The 25,147-nt window shown below is 34.0% G+C and overlaps 1 protein-coding gene across 2 annotated transcripts in view; it reads right to left on the bottom strand.

Moving 5' to 3' along the window:
- AGGF1 (angiogenic factor with G-patch and FHA domains 1) overlaps positions 1 to 25,147 on the bottom strand; it is a 76,656-nt gene that overhangs the window by 16,842 nt on the left and 34,667 nt on the right. Inside the window, exons 6-11 of one of the 2 annotated variants that reach the window (XM_044663148.1) lie at positions 10,778 to 11,120; positions 9,100 to 9,211; positions 7,044 to 7,095; positions 5,566 to 5,667; positions 4,443 to 4,608; positions 2,631 to 2,713 (exon numbers count right to left, since the gene is read on the bottom strand). In XM_044663148.1, the coding sequence (XP_044519083.1) occupies positions 2,631 to 2,713; positions 4,443 to 4,608; positions 5,566 to 5,667; positions 7,044 to 7,095; positions 9,100 to 9,211; positions 10,778 to 11,120 (858 nt within the window). The remainder of the gene's footprint in view (positions 1 to 2,630; positions 2,714 to 4,442; positions 4,609 to 5,565; positions 5,668 to 7,043; positions 7,096 to 9,099; positions 9,212 to 10,777; positions 11,121 to 25,147) is intronic. The other variant, XM_044663155.1, reaches the window with a different exon arrangement.

Genomic DNA, 25,147 nt, shown 5'->3' with positions numbered 1-25,147 from the left:
AATTAATTAAAAAAATTTTTTTAATAGCAATTAATAGGAAAGATAAATGCACCTATGGCCATCACTGCTCCCCTGGATCGCTGCAGCACCCATCAGGGGGCGGTAGTGCCCACTTTGGGAATCACTGACCTAGTAGAAAGTCTTCTGGTGATAAGTTTCTCTATACATAAGCTGTCCTTCAGATGTCAGTCTGTTACTAGGCCTTAATTAAAAGCCTTTCCAGCTTGGTAAGATCATCTAGAGCTTATTATGCTCCAAAGCCTTTGAGATTTCTTATTTCCCCAAGTCTGTATCTATTATCTTTCTCCTTTGCTTTAGATATAGTAGAATGTACAGAACACTTGATTTAGAGTTTGAGAACTCAAGGGTGATAACCCAGCTCTGCTGCTTTACTAGCTGTGTGACCTTGGGCAAATTACTTAACCTCTGGGCCTCAACTTCTTCATCTGTAAAATAAGGAGGTAAATTTAAAATTTTAAGATCCCTTTTAGCTTGAAATCTGACATACTATGATCATCAACTGCCTACAGAACACATCCAACTGGCTATTTCACCAGCATCTCAAACTCAACATTTCTAAGATTAAATTTACTTCTTTCCCCACTTGCTTCTGGGCCATTCAGTCCATTACCCATGTTGAGAGCTATGGCATTTTCTGGTTTTTCCTCCTCTATCTCCCACACTCCTTTAAGGCTGTCAGGTCCTGAAAGTTTACCTCTTCAATATTGCCAAATTTTGCCCTTTTCCTCTGTTGCCTTAGCAAATGCCACTCCTTTAAGGAGCATTCCAATAGCCTTCTAGGGCATCTCCTCATTTCTAGCTATTCTCCCTCTGACAAAATCTAACCATCTTTCACAATGCTGTTAGACTAACCTTTCAAACACGGACATGATCATGTACTCTGTTCAAAACACTCCCAACAGTTCTCTGGCTGGTGAATAAAAATGAAATTCTTCTGGCATCCTTCCTGTAGAAGAGTTGACAACATGTGCCAGGCAGGTGAAAAGACCTTGACTGTCAAAAGATCTCAGACCCTACTAAGCCCAGGACCCTGATCCCAAGAGCTCTGAGAATGGCAATGGTGTCCAAACCTTCAATCCTGCCTCCACCCTGGAAAGAAGCAGCCCTAGGGAGGAGGGGCCAGACATCCCTGCTACTACCAATGTCAACAAGCTGCCACAGAAAGGCAGATAAGCTCAAAAGCCTGAGAGGCAGCAGTATATCCCCTAGGCCACCAACCCTCCTTCCTTCCTGGACACATCAAGTCACATATAGTTCTGAGAAGTAACACTTGTGGAAATGTAACCTAGCAACTTCTATAGTTTTTTTGGCTTACCTTCTCTATGGCAATCACGCCCATCACAACTACTGAAGACATAAAAACAAAGTTCTCATTACCAAAGTCCTTAGAACTATCAAATGGTTAAAAAAAAAAATCAGAAACCAATGATGTTTTATTAAAGGAAATTACCTTAAATAAAGTGTATGATTATTTGATTTGCTTCTGCATCCTAAGGACCGTGAATCTCATTTGGAGCTGAAGCCCTCACTGTTTAATTGTTAATCCTGAAGACTGTCTTGTTTTTTAATTTGTACCGTTGCACATAGCACAGTGCTTTGCAAATAGCAGGCACATAATATTGTTTTTTCCCCTTTTTTCCATGTCTTATAATTTATAATCTGTGATCACTATACCTTTCTAGTCTTATCTTATATAACTACTGTTCGTGTGCATTTATCTCTAGTCAAGGACTCATCAACTCACACATATCAACACTCCTCCACCTCTGGGTTATGCAGTTCCCTGTTACCTGAAATGTTCTCTTCTCTACCCCCATCAATTCTACCCATCTTTTAAAGCCCAGGTCATATGTTACTTCATTAATTCACTCAATAATGACCTTTCATTAGACCTCACATTTCATTTGGTGCATGAAATTCTATATCATAGTAATTTGTGAATGTTGTACCTCCATCTTACTAAATTGTGGGAGGAAGGACTTATTTAATCTTTGCTTCTCCCCCAACACATCTCTGAACATAGCAGGCATTTAATAAATGTTCCCTTCCATGTAACATGAAGAAGTTCACTTGAAGGAAGTATTATTATTACTACTTCATTTAAAAATTATTATGACCTTGGAGAGTTGCTTCAAAATTAAGGGCCCCAGGCAATTTCTACTCTAGTTGCAGAACTGTTGCTGATATGCATTAGTTTTCTCCCCAGAAGTTTCCTATAATAATGAAATCACATGTCAGGACTAAAAGGTAAGGAAAGTCTGAACTGAGATGGTAGTCAAAGAAGAGTGCAGTAATGAAAATTTAGAGTGTCAGCTTCTTTATGTGAAAAACTGAATACTTAGTAAGGTAGGATAAAAAAGGAGAATGTACGCGAGAGCATTGTGATAATGGTAATGTATGCCATAAATGTAAATCTATTGTTTCTTCTTTGTCCCAGTTTAATTTTTTCACTTATAATCCCAGCTTGGAAAACCAAAACTTCTTTTGCTTGACAGATCATTGTATTCAATTACAGCATACAGTTGGTTTTGTATAAGAGAAGACTTCTGCTCTGCTTTAAACTACAACACTTAAAAGAATAAAATACTTAATACCTTATAAACACTTACCATTAAGCCATATTTTACTCTTATTTTCTTTAATGCTTTTCTTCTTACCAACTCTTTTTCTTCTTTACTTAATGCTGGGCCTACTAAAAAAAGAATGATTATTTAATCTTTAGATACATGAAGCATAAAATACTTTTTTAGGAGGAAACGGATGCTTTTGCAGCATACAGTGTTTATAATAATCAAGAGTGTTACTCTAAACAGCAACAAGGATCATCAAAATGTTGATATAAAAGATCTTAGGTTATAATGAAGACCTTTCATTATTTCTGGTAACTAAACTGGCTTAGACAGAATTATAACAATTCTACATTCTAGTACTGGGTCATATCATAGTTAGACTTCAGTGTACGACCCCAAACCACTTAATAGCTCCTCAATCTTTCAAGGGCCTTGTATGCAAATTATGTGGCTACAAAAGGTACAAAAAAATAAATATTAAGTTGTATTCCTAAAGGCTCAACATGAGTTGGCAAAGAACTAATAGAGAACTGAGGACTTCTCAACTTTTTGTTTAATAATTTGACTAGAAAACATTTTAACCCCATGGCTCCCAAAAAAACAGGTAGAAGTGAATGATGAATCTATATACATGTAAAGGTACTGAGTTTTAGAAATAATAATTTTGTTAAAAGTAATTTCCAACAAATCCAAAGTATCAAACTCCAGAAAACTAGACTGTCAATAAAGCTCCTTAGTAACTTCCTAGCACTAATTTTTCCTCAGAAAGTGGTACTGCCAGCATAGTCTTCCAACGTGATGTACATATAATCCTGAAGGGTATGAGAAGCTTGTCAAAAGGGCATGGAGAATATCTGGTAATAATTGATTAGTCTTTTGATTTTCTTATGATGACGTGAGGAAAAGTAGCACAGTGGATGGAGAGCTAGCCTTCGAGTCAGGAATATCTAACATATACATATTGGCTGTGTGAGTCTAGGCAAGCCATTTAAAAGCTCTGTGTCCTCAATCGTACCTAAGCCAATCAGTTGCAAGGATGGTGCAGGCTTGGGTTCCCTAAAGCAATGAAATCACATATCCAGACAACATACTTATGTTCATGTGTATCATAAACTTCAGAATTTACTTCCTTTTATACTGAAGAGCAGTTACAGATTTACTAAAAATTAAGTACAAAGCTTGGAAAAAGTGGGAAACCCTTGCAATAGAACAATATGGATTCTGCCTCATATAAATGCCAACAGAACAATTCCACTAATGAGAGTCTGATTTCACTCAATGACCTTTCTCACCATTAAAAACAGAAGTTAAAAGAAACAGGACCTACTTAGATAAAAGTATAATTATAATTCTAATCACATCATAATTACTGTTTTGAAGGACATTTGGAAATGGTTACAGTGTTGTTGTTGCAAAAGCTGATTAACAAATTGAATTAGCATTAGCAAAGCCAATATTTGTATCTAATAGTCTTTTCTTCTCAGCAATACATTTTATGTGTTGTCAAGTCTTCAAAGTTCTATGGACAATGTGAAAAATTCCTTAATTATTTATTAGCCTCATTTCCAAATATGAAACACACAGCTTTTATTAATGTCTTTACTGGAAAAAGTCATTAAAATGTACTCTACTTAATAAGCTTAATCCCAAAATATACTTTATGCAATAGTAACTAGCAAATACTCTTAATGTTAGCAAATATCCTTCAGATGTTAAGAACAGAGTATTGATATGGAAAAACTTCATTTGAAAGCTAGTAGCCAGTTGAGAAAAATGGAGATTTCATATTTAAAGACTCAAATTTAAAAGAAAAGCTATCAACATCACACAGAAAAGACAAATTTTACCTACCAGAAGATTCATCTTTCTTATCAAGGCGAAGGTGGGCTCTAACTTGCCCAGGTTCACAACCATCACAAGTATCACTACCTGGATGAATGTGAAAGGACAGCACTGTTTCTCCAATTTTCACTTCATCACCATGTTCTAGTACATAAGGTTCACATTTTGTTTTGGGCTATAGAAGAAATACGTAAAACAGAAGGCCAAGATGATCACATACATGGTTGATTTTTACTTCTACAGATAAAATTAAAGGACAACAAATGCCATGACATTGGTTATACCAGGTGTTACTATCTCTATAAGAGTAATCCAGTCTTATTGATGATATGAATACAATGAATTGCATATAAAAATTCAAGCAAAAGATGCCTTCCTTGGCCCCTCATTCACTTAATTACTATATAAGACCAGCATGTACTACTTGAAGAATAAAAAAGATAGCTGAGCTTTTAATGCTTCTTTTATCACCATCAAATCATAATTTCCCTTCACAATCCTCATATCTTCCTATTTCGAACATTTCTTCTAACCCTATCAGATATACCCAATTAAATTTCCAAAATGAGAAACCTGCTGGCAGAGTGGATAGAACACTAGGCCTGGAGAAAGGAATTCTTCAATTCAAAATTGGCCTCTAGCTGTGTGACCCTGGAAGGCATTTAGCTCTGTTTGTCCTCAACTATAAAATGGGGATAATAACAGCACCTACCTCTCAATAGGGTTGTTGTGAAGATTAAATCAGAATATTGCAGTGCCTGGCACAGAGCAGTTGCTATTAATTATTCCCTTCCCTTCCCTTCCTCTTCCCCAAACTATCTACTAAAATACACTACTATCCCATAGTATGAGGTTGTTGAGTGGTTAAATGACTTTTCCAAGGTCACATGGTCAGCTTTGTTGGAGATAAGACTCGGTCCCTGGTCATGACTGCCTGGAGCTGTATCTAATGTGCTAGCCAGCTATCTCTAGGACTATAAATTTTAAATGGTAGGCAAGATGGAGCTTATGAAGAATTTTGAGCTGAGAAACAAGGTCTACAAATGTTATAGCTCTACAGAATTATGAGTTTTACTTTTTTAAAGTTATATAAACATATATGAAGGTGTTTGATTAACATAAAAGTACTCACTTGAAGAATCTGTTTTCCATTAACAATTGTACCATTTTGACTGCCTTGATCCACAAGAACATAACTTTGTAACTCATGGTCAAAGTAAATTTCTGCATGAAACTTGAGAAGAGAATAAAATAAAAAACATTTTATTAAATGAATATGACCTCTGTGATATATTGTCACAAAACATTAATACTCTGCTTATATGCCTTTGAACATGTTAATTTTAAAGATAAAATACTGCTAGGTTTATCTTTTTTAGATTAGTATGGAAACTTTTTTTTTTTTAATTTGGCCCACAATGAATAAAAAGCAACTTACCATGCTGGTGCAAATATATGCTGTCCTTTCTTTCCAAATCGGACTAGTATAAAGGTCTGCATCTGACCTACAATATATGTTTTTTTTTTTTCAAGTATACCTGAATATTTTTTTCCTTTCAAAGAGTCCACATTTTAGCGTGACTGGAAACATTTAAGCATTATGGTCATTTAGTTCATTATGGAGTGTCTGTGGTTTCATTAGGATTTTAATTAGGGGGGGTTACGGGGGGAAGACAGGAGGCATAACAGATTAATCTCATCTGGTTTTAAAATTAACAGGAAATATAAGACTACTTTTACATATGTGTATATATACACATATATACACACATACAAAAATATATTACAGATACTTCAATACCTTTTGCAATTCCATAATTTTTTCTGTTATGGTTGAGTGGGAAATAAGGAGGAAGACAAAAAGGGAAAAAAGTGAACCAAAGGAGGAAGAGAAAACTAAATAAGAAGATAAGATTATCATGGAAAGAGAAAAGGTGAAGTAAATAAAGGAAGTAGACTTAGTTGCTTCTAAAATGTCAATTATTTGAACTTCAAAGTGGTCTTGCCTCTTATTACTTCCCTGTGAAATTCTAATTAGCTCATTAGCTATTTATCCTAGATCTATACTCTATCCAAAAATCTTACTTCAGATTCTACTATGAATGAAAAAGTAACAGCATTGAACAGGGAGAGCAGGGTGAAGGGGAAAAGTAAAAACGGGAATCATGTAACAATGGAAAATGTTTCTAAAAAATAAAAGAAAAAGAAAGTAACAGCAGCCCATTTTAAATTTTGTTAGCTTAAAATTTGCCCCCAAAATTTTCCTTGTGCTACAAAACCAGTGACTTAGAGGTCTGGAAGAAATAAAGGTACGGGCTCAGGGTACCTCATTCTGCCTTACATTAATGAAAAAGATGACATATTGAGTTCATTCACCTTGTGATAATAAGGACTTTATTTGATCACATACCTGAATATAAAAATGCTGCTATTTGTATAGCAAAATAAATTTTCAACAACAACAACAAAAAACCAGACCCAACATGAATGTTCTATTATTAGTCAGTCATAAAAACAAGTAAAAGGCTTGGAACTCAAATATTAAAAGTGTAAAAGCTTAATTCTACTTTTAGATATGGGGAAAGGAATATTTTTTCAGTTAAAGCTTACCTTACTGACACCAACTTCAGGAATTCGGAGTGTATGCTCCATGTCTTTTTCTCTGTAAAATCAAATGCAATTTTTCAGCCATATATAACTATACCAGTTATGGAATGGCACTGGAATTTTAAGGAATTGCTAATATTTTAAATGCATTCTTCTCAATCTTGACAAGTACCCTTATATAGATTATATCAAATCTTTAACTATTCGTGATTTCCCATCTAAGGTATCTACCAGAAAATAATGCAAATTACTTTTTATTCTTTGGTTCATCTAACCCAAAATAATCAGAAATCAGTGAGTACATAGTAAAGCTAAATCTGTGAAACCTTATCTTTGTACCAATTTTGCATTAATTTCCCCAGATCTATTGTGTAAATCCATATTTATTACATGCGTAATGGTGAATTCTATTATTTGAGACCATTTAAGATTTTGAAATAAAAACAACTTAGATTATCCTTCTCAAAGGAAAGATGTGAAGGTATCTTATGTGATCAAAGCTTATTCTCTCACTGAGTACACTGGGCCCAGTTGCTAAATTAGCTATAAAGCTACATTGATGGCAGAAATCAGTCCTTGAAGTCCCCAAGCTTCTGGAAAATGTTTGAGGTATCTATTTCAAGGCTAAAAGTAGAGAATATAGGTACAAAAAGGGTGAGTTGAAGATGAATCAAAAATCGTGTGTGTGTGTGTGTGTGTGTGTGTGTGTGTGTGTAAGATATTTAGTGTTCAAAGCCCTTCCTAACCTGGCTCCCTAGTACCTTTCAAATCTCCTTATTTCTTACTCTAGAATGTGTACTCAATGACACTGAATCATGACTGTTCCATGAACAAGACATTCCATCTTTCCTCTACAGACATTCTCTCTGGTTGTCCCCTATACTTGAAACCCTGACTTTACCTCCCTGGCTTTTTAAAAATCCTAACTAAAATCCCAACTCCCACAGGAAGCCTTTCCCAAATCCTCTTATTCCAATGCTTTTCTCTGTTAATTATTTCCTGTTTATCCTATTGTACTTGTTTGAACAAATTTGCTTGCTTATCTCTTCCAAAAGACCATGAGTTCCTTGAGAGCAGGGCCTGACTTTTGCCTCTTATTGTATTCCCAGAGCTTAGCAAAGTGTCTGGCACAGAGCAGGCACTTAATAAGTTTACTGAATTTAACTAAAAATCATAAATAATATAGTATATATGCCCCCTTCTGCATGTGTGTGGGCATGTATGCATGTGGGCAGTTGCAACTAAGAGAATAAGAATAGATTTACTGTAGAAGGTGGCACCAAAGAGGATATGGATTCTAAGAAGTGAGAGAAGTGAATTCTAGCACAGGAGATAGGAAATGATTACATGAATGTTAAATAACAATTGGACAAATTTGGTTGGCACACAGCAATTGTAACAAGAGTAATATGCAATAAACTTGAATGAGTAGTAGACTGTAACTGGATTGTGAAAATTTTTAAAAACTAAACAAACAAGTAAAAGTCTTCAGAGACTTCGAGCAATTAAGCAAAATTCCCATTTGATACAAGACCACAATGTTCTGACTGATTCCCACATCCTTCTACAAACAAGCACTTGAAATTGAAAGCGTGTAAAAATAGCTGGCCTGAAGCACTTTTAAAAGTTCAATGCAATCACTTTTATGTATCTGGCAACTACAATATTGTATTGATGACAGTCCTTCAGTTCCAAATTTCATTTCTTTTTATTTTATTTTATTTTATTTTATTTATTAATGAAGTATCATAGCTAAAAAAATTCCAAAAAAATGTATAACTGTATAGTGCTCAGTATATTTGTGCCTAATATATATGTGCACATATATATGCACGCACTGTTAATTTACTTGTCTATATTTTACTTAGAATATTTACATTTTTAGAATTTGAGCATATATATGTACAAATTGGAAAAGGAGGAGTAAATAGTTCATGAAAAGGCTTGAATGAAGCAGCTTTAATGGTAAGTTTTTTTCTGGATAATCCATATACTAACAATTAAGCACAAACATAATTTTTGTGAAGAAAATCTGATGAGAGAGATTAAGACATTTTACCTTCCAATTGTAGCTGGATTTACAGCTGTGATAATAAAAAGTGCGCCTGTCTGCAGTACTGGTGATCTAATAACAATGACTCTAATACACGGAGGCCAAATTTTTTCTTCCTCTGTAACCCAGAACAAAAAGAAAGAAAAAATAGAGGGTAATTATTAATTTAAAGGGAATGAGATTAATTAATGAAGTTTTCAATATCATAAAACTGTTTCTTAATTTTTTTAGAACATGAAGGTCAAAAGAGTTCCAAGCATACATTTTTTAGTATCACTTATTTTAAATATTTAAATGTTTAAAATAATTTATCCTTTATGAAACAAAACAAAAAATGAAGAATGAAAATATTAAAAACACACAATTTTTTGTACTTTCATGGCCTTGACATCTTTGCAAAAAAGCAAAGAAAACAGGAAGAGTAAAATTTTAGCACATAACAAAGATAAATTAATTTGGGGGACTATATTTTCAAAAGCAATTGTAAAATAACGATTATATAACTGAAGTTGGGCCTATCCAAAGTCATAGACTCCCAAGACCAGATGAAATAGTTTTTGCTTTTGGAGAGACCTGGCTCTGATAATGACAGTAGGGCTTACAGCAAATGATTATGAGTCTTAGTTTCCTATCTGTAAAACAAGGATAATGATACTTGTACAGTTGTTGTGAGGAAAGCAGATAGCATAGAGCAGTGATGGGCAAACTACCCAGATGCAGACCCCTGAAATGTTCTATCCTGCCGTAACATTATTCCTAATCTGATGAATACAATGAGTAGGATACAATATAATGAAACTTCAAGAGAGTTGCCTGAGAAACAGACTGACAGATGAGCATTTCCTCTCCTTTGACCCCCTTTTTAAAAAGTTTTCCCATCACTGCCATAGAGGATAGAGTACTTAGGAAAACTCAAGTTTGACTTTAGCCTAAGACACGTAAGAGCTGTATGACTCTGTGCAAGTCACTTTACCTTTGTTAGCTTGTTTCTTCAACTATAAAGTGGGGATAATAACAGTACTCATCTCACCAGGTTGTTCCCGAGGATCGAATGAGGTAATATTTGTAAAGTCCTGGTGCTTGTTTCTTTCCTTCTTTTCTATCAGAAGGTTGTCTACCAGGTAATGAGCTGGATTAGCCACAGCAGTTCTCATTACTGCCTCCAGGCTTCCTTGAAGTCCAGGCTTCCACAGGAAGCCTTTCTCAATCTCTTAATTCAAGTGCCTACTGTCTGATTATTTCCTGCTTACCCTGTTCATAGCCTACTGGTTTGCATGTTGTCTCTTCTATCAGTTTGTGAGCTGCAAGAGGGTAGGTACTATCTTCATTTGTATTCTCAGTATTTAGCACAAGGCCTGGTCCATAGTATTACTAAATGCTTGCTGATCAACTAAATGAATAGTTACTAACTTAATATTAACGTTGGTAGGCACTGTAATCTGCATTAGTCTCCACAATGAGCAAAGCCAACACTTTTAGAATTTAAATTATTTAAACTATGTTTTTCATCATTCACTATGTTTTAAACTAAACATTAAATAACTATGTTTACCTGTTTTAAAATCATTTTCCTGCATGTATACTGTGTGAGTTGTAAGCTTTTTTTCTAGTTTGCTCCTTTACAGTGATTAGGTTTTAGGGAAATGTGTTTTAAATTGATTATCTGTAAAGGCCACTTACTTACCTTCATCCTCAGAGTCTGCTGAAGTAATATTGTCTTCACTAGTAACATCACTGCTGTCCTCAGTCTGAGAGTCTGTAATTTCACCTTCTTCTGGCTCACTGTCAGTCTCTATTATTTTGTCTTCTTTAAATAAAGCCAAATCATAGACATTTACATTAAGATGTGAGTCGATGTTATCTTTGCCATCTGTGTCAGCAAATTTCAGTGGACTATTTTTACTATGATTATCTACTTTGGCTTTCTTTTTCACGTTTGTGGAATCTTCTCTTTCAACAGAGCTTATGTGTTCAGTGTTAAGGCAATTTGAACTATTTGATGTTTTGTGTTCTTCTAGATCCAAATCCTATGATAAAAATAGAACAACTTTATCACAAAGTATAGAGCTGAAATTATGATAAGAGAAATGTAACTGTCTTGGGAAAATACTGTGAATTCATATAAGTGATTTGATAAAACGAATTTGCACTTTTGAGTCCTTGTCTATCTGCAGATCATTTTTCAACAAGGCAATTCTTAGTACTTATCCTGGTTCTCTAGAATTACTGTCAAATGGAACAGAGCATAAGGATCACAATAATCATTAGTAAAACTCAAATTGAAGGATAAATAATGTGCTATCCATACTGGATATGGATCAAATATATTCCTTGAGTTAGTTGGATAGTACCAATGTTTCTGGATTTTGGTGAGTTATTTACATATTTGCTTTGAAGTGTGTTAATTTTCATAACAGGAGATGGCTTAGTGAAGTTACTAATTTTAATGTAATTATAATTACTAACCAGAGATGCAGCAAGACACAGTGGATACAGAGATGGCCTTTAAGCCAGGCAGACCTGGATTCAAGATCTGCTTCTGACATATATATGGTTATGGCACCTAAGGCAAGTTACTTAAATCTTCATTCTCTAAGACAAGGGTTCTTAATCTGGAGACTATAAACATGCTTAAGAAAATCAATTTGATACAACTGATTTCCTTTGTAATTTTTTTTATGTATTTAAAAATAATACAGGTATACTTTCCACATTTCAGGACTTAGGGGTATAGCATCCCTGCAATCTGGAAAATCTGTGTAAAAAATTTTGGCTACCTTTGTACCAGAGAAGTTTGAATTTTTTCTTTTTCTTTTATAGGGTTTTTACAGTACATTATTATGGAATCTGGGGTATTTGGTCATAGATCATTTGTAGGTCAATGTTAAGTAAAAATACTATAGGAAAAAAGAAAATTTAAAAGTAAAATATGAAAAAATTAAAAAATGAAACAAATTTGAGGATAAATACTACTAATATACTATACAGGTAATTTTAAATATAACAGTGCATACATTTTATGTACTTATGAGTTACTGAACTTTTAAAACATAACTCTTCACATTTGGAGTCTTCTTGTGTCATCTGCTGGTTTTCACATTCTTTTTGTAAACTTTAACTTTTTACTTATTTTACCTTTAAAAAATAAATTGTGTACATTTTTGGTATAAAAAATAAAATGTTGATATGATACAATACTATAAATATATTTTATGCATTTCTGAGTTAACTTTTTCTGTGTGGCCTGCTGGCCTTCTGTAAAACTCCCCCCAAATTCCCATTTAACTTTTTATGCCAATACATGTTACATGGAAATTGAGATGGGAAAAGTTGTAATATGGCAAAGATACCTGTATTCTGAGAGGAGGTTCACAGGCTTAACTCGACTGATCATGGAACCCATGACCCAATAAATAAATAAAGGTTAAGAACCACTGTTCTGAGACTGAGACCACTGAAAGCACAAACACTCTTTTCCCTGTCTGTATCATTGGTAGTGAAGAGTTAAAGCATTCCTAAAAAGGTGACCTAACCTCCCTAAGACACCAGATGAAATCTATAAAACATATTTCAAAGGTGAACTGCTTGGATATTATTTTTGCTTAACTGCCAAGATAAAATATTCTGTATGATCAATGTGATTAGGTTAACTTTTGGCAAGCCAGTTTTCACTATTGCAATTTATATACTTGTAAAGTTACTGTAGAATTTAGATATTTTTACCTTTAACTACCTCATTTTAAAAACATACACAAAACTCAAAGCAAATGTTTTCATGCACAAACAAAAAATAAGAAAATGTTACAAAACCTTATTTTCACTTAAATGTACCCAGTTACAATGCCTTACAATAATGAAGAAAGTTTTGCCATTATCTTTTCGAAGATCCATATTGAAAAAAAGTTTTTGTTTTATTTAGTTTCACAAAGCCCAAGGGCTTCATAATGTCCCTAATCCTCACAATAACCCTGGAAGGAAAGAATCTATATATTACCCTCATATTATAGACATGGAAAAAATGAAACCAAATTTGTGACAAATTCTAAGACTGAAAAAAACTAACTCTATGATTAAATAGATGGAGTTGAAAAACCTATCAGAATTGTGATATGAATAATTTTAACCTTTTTTATCAAAGGAAACTTAAATTCTCCTTGAAATAAAATATATTTTATGTGTATATAATATATTGTTATATCAATTATAACTTGTGAATTGTATAAAAATTTTATTAGACTAAGCACAGTTTCACTTGAATTAATTTTCACAAAGTGAATAAACTATTATTGCCTTAGATATTTCAACCAAATACACCATCACATTGTTCTGCCTTGACTGCTTCTTTACCAACTACCCTGCAAATTATGTTGTAAAGTTTATATACCATACTAAGTCAATGGGAATGCTTTTCATTGGAAGCAGCTTCTAAAAAAAGTTTTATTTTGAAATAATTTTAAAAAGACCAATTAAAAATATAAAACATTATAGATTCAATATAAAAGCCATACTCATTCTTATATACAAAATTCTTTAAAACGGAACAAAAAGCTTGATGGTTGTTAGCACATTTTTCAGGAATGAACTCCATCCCATCCTCACTATTTTGGTATCTTCGTTTTGGACTTATCTCAAATATAATTGTTTTTGTTTTTTGCCATATCAAGAAGAGACAATATAAAAAGTAATTGATTCATATGTTCTTAGTTTGGAAAATAAGAATTTTTAGCAGAAAGTTTAACTTCTTAAGATGTGCTTAGATTTATATTAAAATTAGCTTGCATCACCTAAATATTTCAGGGACAGGACCTATTTATCAGGCAGACTGAAATTTAAAATTAGTCAGCAAGATTTCTAGTGGTCAAATTTGGTATCAGAACTATAAATGGAGAAGCATCAACAAGACCTCTGCCCCAGGGCAGAAAATATTATCATTATTATTTTTGAATTTTTAAAAAACTTTTTTCAATGAATAAAAATCCATTTTTTCTCCCCTCTATCTCCACGATTAAAAAAAAAAAGAAAGAAAAAAGAAACCCTTTGTAATAAATATGTAGAGTATAGCTAAATAAATTCCTGCTTCATCCTGGCTAAATCCGAAAAATTCTTAATCTGGACTGAGTCCATCAACTTAATATCAAGAGGTGGGTAGTATGTATCATCATCAGTATTCTGGACATAGGTTATTATCTTGGCCAGTGTTTTTAGGGGTTTCAAAGTTGTTCATTTTTATAGTGCTGTTTACGATTGTATCAACAGATCTCCTTGTTCTGCTCACTCTGCATCAGTTCATAGGTGTTCCTGATTTTTATTGAAATTATTCCCTTAATCATTTCTTGGAGCAAAAGATCATTTCATTATATTCACATACCATAATTTGTTCAGTTTCCATCTTTATCACCACAAAAAAAGCTGCTATAAAATACTTTTTTTTTGTACACATGGATCCCTTTCCTTTCTTCAGTTTCTATGGGTATTAGGAGGGCAAAATATTTAGAGAACACCAACAACACTATTCTAGCTTTCTGTCTTTCTTCTTCCATTACTAAACCCCTACCAGGAAGGTGGGTCTTGGAGAAGAAGGGTTCTCTTCCATTGTTTTGTTGACAATAATATACAAAAGTATTGGTGATTTGTGCGCATTTTATACCCTGCAACTTTGCTGAAATTATTATTTTGATTATTATTAATTTCCTACCTCAATCTACAAGATGAAATCAACTATGAAACTTATTCCTTTTTCAGCACCTCCCTACCCCTAGGGTTCCTCCCTCACTCTGGTTGGAGGAGGGAGTAAACATCTAGAAGCTCATCCCTGATCCTCCATCTTAATTTAAGGGGAATATCCAGGAAATTCTTATTTCCCATCCAGCTGCTTTCCTGTACTTCATCATCTCCAGAAACTTATCATTCTATCAGATGAAATCAACTACAAAATATACCTCCTTATATCATTTTCAGTCCTGACTGCAGATCTTTACTATGCTCTAATGCCAAATAACCTTCCCCTCCCCACACTTTTCCGCTTATTTTTATGTATTGTCACTCCCATTAGGTTGTAAGCTTCTTGAGGGCAGGGACTATCTTATGCCTTTTTAAAAAATATCCCCATTGCCTGGCACATAGTAGGTTTTAATACTTATTGCATTTTGACTACTATTACTGATTGTGCCTCAATATCTAGCCGAGGCTGGAGGTGAAGTGGCTATTCATGAGCTAAACCCATTGCTGACCAGCACAACTGAAAGTTCTGACCTGCTCCATTTCTGAGCCATACCAGTTTGTCTCCTTTTGAAACAGCCTGGCGGTCCCTTGTTCCCCAGATGCTCACCATATTGTGCCAGACTTAGTGTAGACAACCCATCAGCTTTAGCTTTTGACTGTTGCTCCTGAACTCAACTGATCCACCACTTCAATTTCCTCAGTAGCAGGAATGACAAGCATATATCATGCTCAGTTCAATTAATTTTTGGTTGATACTCTGTTTTCTAAGAAATAATTTGCAAAAAATAATAATTTTGTTTCCCCTTTGCCTATGTCTATTCCTTCCATTTCTTTTTTCTTGTCATATTATTGCTCTAGCTAGCATTTCTAATACAATATCAAATAATGGGCATCCTTGCTATGCTCTAGTATGTATTTGCCAGACATAGTAATCTTACTGGAAAGGATTGTAGTTTGTGTTCATTATATATAATGGAGGGTCTTAGTTTTAAATATCTACTACATAGTAAGAAAAAATATTTCTACTCCTATGGAGTTCTATAAAAACAGAAAATGGGTATTACATCTTATCAAAAGCTATTTCTGCATCTATTGCTAAAATCACAAATTCTTCTTCTTATTAATATGTAATTTTCTAAGTGTATAATTTTCTTAATATTGAACTAAACCAATGATGGTGAACTTATGGCATGGGTGCCAAAGATGGCACACCAAGCATTCTCTGTGGGCACAAGGCGGTCACCCCACCCCCCACCCTGAGTTCATTACTAGAAAGGCAGAGGGAATCCAGCAAAGTTGCTCCCCTCTCCCTCTCCACCATGCAAGAAGACATTTTTTCACATTCCCGCCCCTCTGCCCAGCCACCCTATGGGAGTTCATAGGAAGCAGAGCCGAAGGGGAATGAAGCACTTGGGCCACTACGCCCCAACACTTGCTGAGGACATTCTTCACTTTACCCACCCCTCTACCCAGCAGTCCAATGGGAGCGTTTTGTTCCTCCCCTGTATGAGGTAATAGGGGAGAGGGGTGCACTCAAGGGGGGAGGGCATGGCACATGGTTGGAGGGGAAAGGGAGGTGGGGCCCCAAAAGGTTTGCCATCACTGAACTAAACCTACATTTTTTGCATAATTCGCAGGAAAAATTCAGGATGATCACAATGTATGATGAACTTTTTGATATAGTACTTTAATCTTTTTGGTAATCATTTGTATAATATTTTAACATCAGTATTTATTAGAAATAATGGTTTATTTTCTGTTTTGACTCTCTATGATTGAGATATCAAGCCCATATTTGTATCAAAGATGAATGTGGAATGGTCCCATTTTCCCTAGTTTTGCAAAAAGCATATATAAAAATGTAATTTTTAAGGAATATTTGATTGAATTCATTTCTACATACAATTGATTCTGGGTTTTCACTTTGGGAATTCATTTATGTCTTGTCTAGTTCCTTTTTCTGATATCAGGCTAATTAAATTCTCTACTTCTTGTTCTATTAATAAAAACATTTTACATCTTTGTAAATATCTATCCATTCTATGTTAATTTATGAAAACTTTCCTGATCTATTAGAATCAGAGTGCAAAGTAAAAACAGAATCATCCGATAACCTGAAATCTCAAAATTAAAAGTCCTATAAGTATCAATTGACAAAAGCAGAGTTTCTAGGTAAAAGATAAAACATTGCAGGCAGCCAGAAAGAAAAAAGTCATGTACCAAAGAATACAAGGTTCATACAAGATTTAGTAGCTACCACTTTGAAGAAGAGAACTTGGGATATGATATAAAGGCTTTATAACCAAGAATAAATTACCCAGGGAGCAGCTGAGTAGCTCAGTGGATTGAGAGCCAGGCCTAGAGATGGGAGGTCCTAGGTTCAAATCTAGCCTCAGACACTTCCCAGTTGTGACCCTGGGCAAGTCACTTAACTCCCATTGCCTAGCCCTTACCAATCTTCTGCCTCAAGACAGAAAGTAAGTGTTTAATTATTTAAAAAAAAAAAAGCATAAGTTACTCAGCAAAGGAAAGTATAATCCTACAAAGGGAAAATAAACATTTGATTAAACAGAAGACTGATCATTCTAATGAAAATTGCAGAGCAGAACATGAATTCTGAAATACAAACACAAGCAGCAAGAGAAGAGGAAAAATACTAATGAAATAATCAGAAGGGACAATACAAGGAAGAAGGGTTTACATACATTCTAAAAGATTGGTTGACTCAAGTTTTTCCTCAGAACTCTGTTGTCAAGATGATAGATGGAGTTAAAAATGACAAGAGGTCTGGGAGTGGTTTTTGTTTTAAGGATCTTTAAGAGAAAGAGATATATTAAAGAAAAAAGAGGAGGATAGAATTTCTATTCTAACTTACACAATCTAAACTAACTTATACAATCAGGTTGAACATGTAAGACTGTTCAAACAAGAAGGAAAGGGGTAGAGGGTAGCTATCACTTAAAAGTTCACTTTCAGTGGAACTGGTTAAAGGAGAACAGAAGACATGGAGCATAGAGTAGAAATATATTGAACTCAACAGGAATACAGAAAGAAAGCAGAAACAGGGAGTAATATGAAAGATGGTAGATTCAGGAAGGAATTAATCAGAAGTAAAATCAAGAACTTCAGAGAGTAAATCATGAAGTGTAGCTTGAAAGAAACTGAGTCAGATTCAATACATTTTGTACTGGGCAAGGGAAAAAGAACAGTTGCAGAAGAGCATAAGCAAACTGAATTACTCCAGAACACTGATGCTAAGCACATTCCTCACCATTTTCTTTGTAAAGAAAGGGATTAGGAGGTGCAAAGAGAAGAAAAATTACAGGATAGGGGGAAATACACAATTATAGTAACTGAAAGGGATGAACTTAACTATAGAAGAGGATATCAGAAAAGTATAGAATGCAAAATCCAACAATATGTTTACAAGAAACACACCTGACAAAGATTTACACAATTAAAGTAAGAGACCGTAGTAAAATCTGTTATGCTTCAGGAAAACTAAAAAATGGCAAGGGTAAGGAACAATTATGATCTAAAGGGCAAAAACAAAATTAGACTTGATAAAAAGAAATACAATCGGGAAGCTACTTTATACAGAATAGCAATATAATTGGTTCCCAAACTTTTTTGGCCTACCGCCCCCTTTCCAGAAAAAATATTACTTAGCCTCCTAGAAATTAATTTTTAAAAAATTTTAATAGCAATTAAGAGGAAAGATAAATGCACCTGTGGCCATCACCATGCCCCTGGATCGCTGCAGTACCCACCAGGGGGCAGTAGCGCCCACTTTGGGAATCACTGCAATATATGATGTGAGTGTGTGCGTGCATGTGAATACTCACACCTTATGGTTATCTAAATACTCAAAGGAAAAGCGTAGTGAGTTACATGGAGAAATAAATAGTGAAACTAAGTAGAGTTTAATGTACCCTATCTAGATCAATCTTAACAAAAATTAAGAAGTTAAAGACCTGAATAGAACTTTAAAATAGTTAAAAATGACAGTAAGCAGTTGCCAAATAATAGAAAGCAAAATACATAATCTTTACCTTCTCTAATTTCCTGGCCCTAATTTATATTTGGGCAATACAACTGCACACTTGTCCTTGGCTGGAACTCCAGCAGAGTTGCTGCCTCTAGCTTCAGTCTACTAGCTGAGATGCACTTGCAGATTAAGATCCATAGTCTCACCAGATCTATATAGTCTCATCCCAGTTCTTAGTATGATGCCTATAATCCTTGCCCTTGTTATTCAACTGTTGACCACAGACATGTCTGTGGGCTGAATTAGCAATTTTGCTCTGGAGTTAGTTATAGGATTATAGGCCAACAATCACTGGTCTGCAGTCTTTACTTTAGTCACTCCCCTGTGGGCTGAATCCACAATCCTACTCCAGGGTCAGAGCAATAGAACTGCAAGCCAGTGCCTATGAAGAAGTCATGTTCTGAAAGTGCCAAAGTCTAATCCCAGATATGACAGTTTATTTATTAGCTATAAATTTGGATTTATATTCCACCAAATGATGGAGAATTAGAAAAATGAAATAATTAAGAGAATTTATATCAATGAATCCTTATATCTTAAAGAATCTAGAAAGTTTATACTCAATATTTTAGTTTTGATATCAAGTAGATGGTCTGACTATATACGCTGACATGACTCCAAATGTCTTTTAAAAGGAAATTCTGACAATAGCTTAAGAAAAGTAGGCTACAAAATGAACCCATAAAAATCACTAGCATTTCCATATAGTAATAACAAAATACAGAAGAAAATTATTTAAAAAGGAAATTCCATTCAAAATAACTGCAAAATGCATAAAACATCTGGGAACCTATCTACCAAGGTACCTGTTAAGCCTTGTATATAAAATTACAAAACAATCAAAGAAATGATGACAATATCTGAATGAATAGTGAGCCAATAAGATAAAAATCGTGATATAGACTCCTATGCATATTTTGTGCTATGCCAAACTAACAAGAGTTAATTTATAGAATAGTCAAAATAAAGATGCAATTCCTTTCAAACAGCACAAGATTTAGAAGTCCAGGGGAATTAATGAAAAAAGTAGGATTGAAAGAGGACTAAAATGTCTAGATGTCAAAATATACTATAAAGCAATGATTATGAAAACCATATGGTATTAATTAAAGAGTAGAATATATTAGTACAGATTAGAAAATAAAATTTTTCAACTGAACTCAATAACCCTTTTTCAATAACCTGACAAAATAAGTTATTTTGGAAAAGAATTCTATTTGACAAGACATGCTGGGAAAATGGTAAAGCAGTTTGGCAAAAAATTAGTTTAGATCAAAATCTAATACTGTGTGTCATAATAAACTTAAAATGACTAAATGAGCTGAATATTAAAGCTAATATACCAAAAAATTTATAAGAGAACGATATCGTGCCATTTCATCATTAAAAAAATCATATTCCTGACCTCTAAGTAGACTCTCTCAAACATATCTAGTGATCAAAGTTCTGAGGGTTACATGTATTATCTTTCCATGTAAGTATTCTGTTCCTGCTCCCAAAGACCTCTTTCTGCCCAGGAGTTCAATTCCTAGATGCTGGAATGCTCTTTGTCAATTGCCTACTACTGCACTGCATTCCTGGCTATAAAAATGAAAAATGATAAATGCTTGTATAAATATATACATTAGTATTTTAATTAAAGCCATGTTGATAGATAAAATCATTAGACCACGCGCTTGTAAGCATTCAAAACTGCCGCCTCCATTTTGTTTCCTGTCTCCTGGAAGCGCCTACTCGCCAAAGAGACCACTCCCTCCTAACCCACGAGATTTAAGCTCTCCCCTGCGAGATTTAAGCTCTCCCCTGCGTCAAGACGTCGGAGACGGAAATCAGTTGGACCATGTTGGATCACGGGAAATGTAGTTTTATACATTTCCCAAATTTCACTTTTTACAATTCCCCGTGAGGTCCGGCAAAAAAAAAGGTTAGTCCTTTTTTCTTCGCTGGACCTGTAAAAATAGACAACTTCTAAATTTTTCAGGAATTTTGGGGATAAAAGAAATAAATGAACAAATGGTTAAATTAGACGCATTGACAAAAAACCAATTTGGGGGGCTGTCCCCCACTGGCACAACAGTGTACAATTTAAAACAATACATACAACTCAATTTCAACTCCCCATAGTTCAATCAACTGCACCCCAAAGTTCAAAGTTTGGTCTTCATGGTTCAGTGAAGGCTTTTCAGACATCTTCATGGTGTCTTCACCAAAACAAGTTCGTCATCTGGATTCTGGGGAGATGGCAAGATCCTTATCCTGAAATTATTCTCAAAAGAATTTAAACTTTACATTATAGATTACAAAACATACATTTTCTTCTAAGATTTTATATAATTCCCCGTGAAATTACTCCTAAAAGAGTTAAATAAATATACATATATTTTTACATTATCGAATTTTAAAAAACTTAACAGATATCCCCGTGAGGTAATTCTTAAACACACCTTTTTTCTAAAAAAAAAAAAAAGTACCTCAGGTCAGCTAAGGATGAGTGGCTGAGTCCTGGGGGTTATATGAAGTCAATTGGCAAAATAAAAATAAAATTCAAGAAAAAAGAAGAAAACATTAACTTGTAAATGTAAAATGTGCAAAATCTAGGGAAAATAAACTTAGACCTTTGAATGAAGGTCTAATTAAAGTGAATTCCACAGTGTGCAATTACCCATCCAGGGCCAGGACTTAAGGAAAATGTCTCTCTCTGATCTGACTTATCATCAGCTTTTTAGGGAAGTGAGCCAAATAAATAACCAATCTTAGGTGCTTTCTAGGAATCTAAGTCGAGGGGACCCACGTCCTCTAAAGTTTTAGAAAAGACTGGGACTCCAGGACTCAACCCCAATTTTTCAAGCTCTAAAGTATTGGCATAGAACTGCTATTCTGCAGATCTTAGTCAGTCAAGTCTCTGACCATGTGCTTTCTTTAGCACTATTAATGGCTTTCATATTCCCTTCTGGAATCAGAGAGGCATCTAAATCACAGTCCTATAGGCTCAGGTATTTGCTGTAGAATCAGAAAAAGGATAAATAATGATTATATATGTACTTCCAGTACAAGATGAGAAAAAGGAAAAATCAATTTCTCTCATTAAAAAATGTTTTAAAAATCAAAAATATATATATATAGCTTAGAACTAGAAGGGTTATGTTACCCAAAAATGAGACTTCCTATGAGAGAAAGTGGGTTTTACAAAATAGCAGATTCACAATGCACATTCAGATAGAGTACCATTATTTCCAATAGCACATTTTAAAACAATAAATAATGATGTTCTAAATCATATACTTGTTACAATCTGTAACCCTTGGCAAATGCTGTTATTGCTTCCATAGCAAAATGTGATATTTAAAAAAGAAACCTTCTGGTATAATCATCCTCAGATAAGAATATACAGGAGCTCCTTGACTCTCTGTATTTTTAAAAAAAAATCCTGGATAGGAAATGCTTCTACCCATTTAAGGCAATAATATCTCTTATAATAAAATATATAAAAGCTTTATCCTTTAAGACAACAATTCTTAAGGATTTAAAGTAAAAGTTAAAAAAGATCTCTTGTAAAATTACAAGGTAATATTCAAAGCAAGGAAACTTTCAAGGTTCTTTGCAATTACCAAGACATGTGCTCTATAAGATGTTCATAGGTGGTACATATAACCGCATTGTTTTTGATACAGTAAGCTTTAAGTAAATTAGCTAATATAATAACATCATAAGCAGAAACTTCATTAGCGTAAAATGATTCAGTGCAACAGGAAAATCAACGAAATAAGCAAGATTAATTTACAAAACTAATTAACAATATACAGTAAGATACAGTCTTTTTTTAAACAGAATTAAAGCTCATTCAGTTCCGAGGTTTTAAAAGTTCACCCCTGATTTCAATTTAAGGTTCTTTTGAATGAGTTCTGCTGAGTTTAAGGGGTTGTTTTTTTTTTTTTTAAATATATATATTAGTCAAAGAGACCACTCCCTCCTAACCCACGAGATTTAAGCTCTCCCCTGCGAGATTTAAGCTCTCCCCTGCGTCAAGACGTCGGAGACGGAAATCAGTTGGACCATGTTGGATCACGGGAAATGTAGTTTTATACATTTCCCAAATTTCACTTTTTACATGGCCAACCCACACCCCAGTGGTGTTTGCAGATCTCTCTATCTTCTTAAGCTGCCTGGGATGGAAAAATGACTCATTATGACTTTTACTTGACTTTCCCAAAAAGAATTCAATTTGGTATGCTTTCTAAATCATTGTAGAGCTAAGGCAAAATTGCTACTTCTCATTCTGCCATCTTGATTCCATACCCTCTTCTCCCATCTTTCCTTATCCTTTGATCTATAGATCCTACTGCTGGACAAATACTCCAAGGAAGTGAATAACAGAATTCTGTGCACTAGAAAGAACAGGAAATAAAGTAAATGTTCATCAAATTGTGATTTATGATGGTGAAGGAATACCATTGTGCTATAAGGAAAAATGAACAGGATGATTTCAGAAAGAACTGGAAAAACCACGTGCACCAATGCAGAGTAAAATAAACAGTACCAATAGAACATTATACACAATAACAGAAATATTGTGGGACAATCAAATGTGATAAGACTTTTTTACTATCCAGAACAATTTTGAGGGACTTATGAAAAAGAATGCTATCCACCTCTAGAGAAAGAATTTTTAGAGTAGAAATGCAAATGAAAACATGATTTATCACTTGTTTATTTGCGTATACAATTTGAGGTTTTGGCTTTATAAGATTATTCTCTTACAAAAATGAATAATGTTGAAATATGTTTTGAGTGATATGTATAACCCAATTGAATTGCTTGTCAACTCTAGGAGCGGGAAGGGAAGAGGGGAGAGAGACAACAAGAATCATGTAACTTTGGAAAACCTATGTATAAATTTGTTATTGGAATAAAATAAAGATTAAATTTAAAAAAAGAAAGTAGATGTTCAAGAAATGGGGATAAGTTAAATAAACTGTGGTGTATCATTGTAATGAAAGACTATTGTGCTATGGGAAACAATATTTTGAATACAAAGAATGGGAAGATGTATTAATTGATGCAAAGTCAATTAAGTAGAACCAAGGAAACACTACATATGACAACAATGTAAATGAAAAGAACAAAAAAAAAATTGAAATTGAATGCTATGAAATTACAATGACCAAGCTTGTCCCCTGCCAAAATTATATGAGAACGAGCCCCTCTCTCTTCTTTAAAGAAGCAGGGGATTTTGGCTCTGAAACACTTCCTATAATGTTAAGACTTTTTTTTTACTACATTGGTTAACTTTGCCTATTTAAAAAAATTTTTTTAAATATTTTTTGGTATAAGGGATAGCTTTTTGGGAGAGGGTATATTGGGAAATGTATGTGATATGAAAACAAAATTTGACATTTTAAAAAGCTTTTTATTAAAAAAAAAAAAAAGGTCTTCCTCACATCAATAAACAGTCACTTGTCTAAGATACAGCCAATTTCTTTCTTTTTAAAAATAATGTATTTGGTGTTTCCTATGATTAGCATGTCTCTACTCTTCTTTAATACATGCATGAAGAGTATAAATAAGACATTTTTAAAAAATGATATAAATTAAGGAGACCCAGATAAGAAGGGAAAGTTTTGTTACTATCATGCTAGATTTAATATACACTCTTAAAAAACTTTAAACTGTACACACCCTAAGTTCAAATTTCATATACAGTCTTCATTTTTCTTCTTCGTATATCAAAATGATCATCTTTGTTAAGATCATAATAAGGAAAATTTCTAATTAAAATGCATTCATGCTACACAGATATGAAATTTTTATGCAGTCTACAAGCTTTTGGCTCCTTGCTGTTCTTACTCCTATAGCCTTTTCCAACAGACTTTTTGTTATTCTCTCTTATGCTCACCTTTGCATCAAAGTCACAAGTATTAAAGAATGTGTTAACTTAAATTTCAAGACCAAATTGAGTTCTTTGTAGAATTTTTCCACCTCCTTATGCTTTTCTAAGGGATGCTGGCACACAAGCTTTAAATAACTTATGGTGTTATGTTTTTCAAACGTTCATAAATAAGGACTGCTTTGAGATAACCAAGAATACCAAGAAATGAGGCTTCTTGATGCCATAGGATAAACAAATGATTTCAGTGATGTGTTAGTTAAAATCACCTGGGGTTCTATTTGGAAGGACTGAACCTCAATATAGTGTTTGACAAACTTCTGTGGACCTGTGGGGGTCCTTAAAACTACATTTCCTGTGGTCCAACGGGTTTCATGGGTTTCCGGTTTTGGATGACATAT

The sequence above is a fragment of the Gracilinanus agilis genome, chromosome 1, assembly GCF_016433145.1.
Source record: "Gracilinanus agilis isolate LMUSP501 chromosome 1, AgileGrace, whole genome shotgun sequence".
Taxonomy (NCBI): domain Eukaryota; kingdom Metazoa; phylum Chordata; class Mammalia; order Didelphimorphia; family Didelphidae; genus Gracilinanus; species Gracilinanus agilis.
The sequence above is the reverse complement of the archived record's forward strand: the minus strand, read 5'-3'. Positions and strand labels throughout refer to the sequence as shown.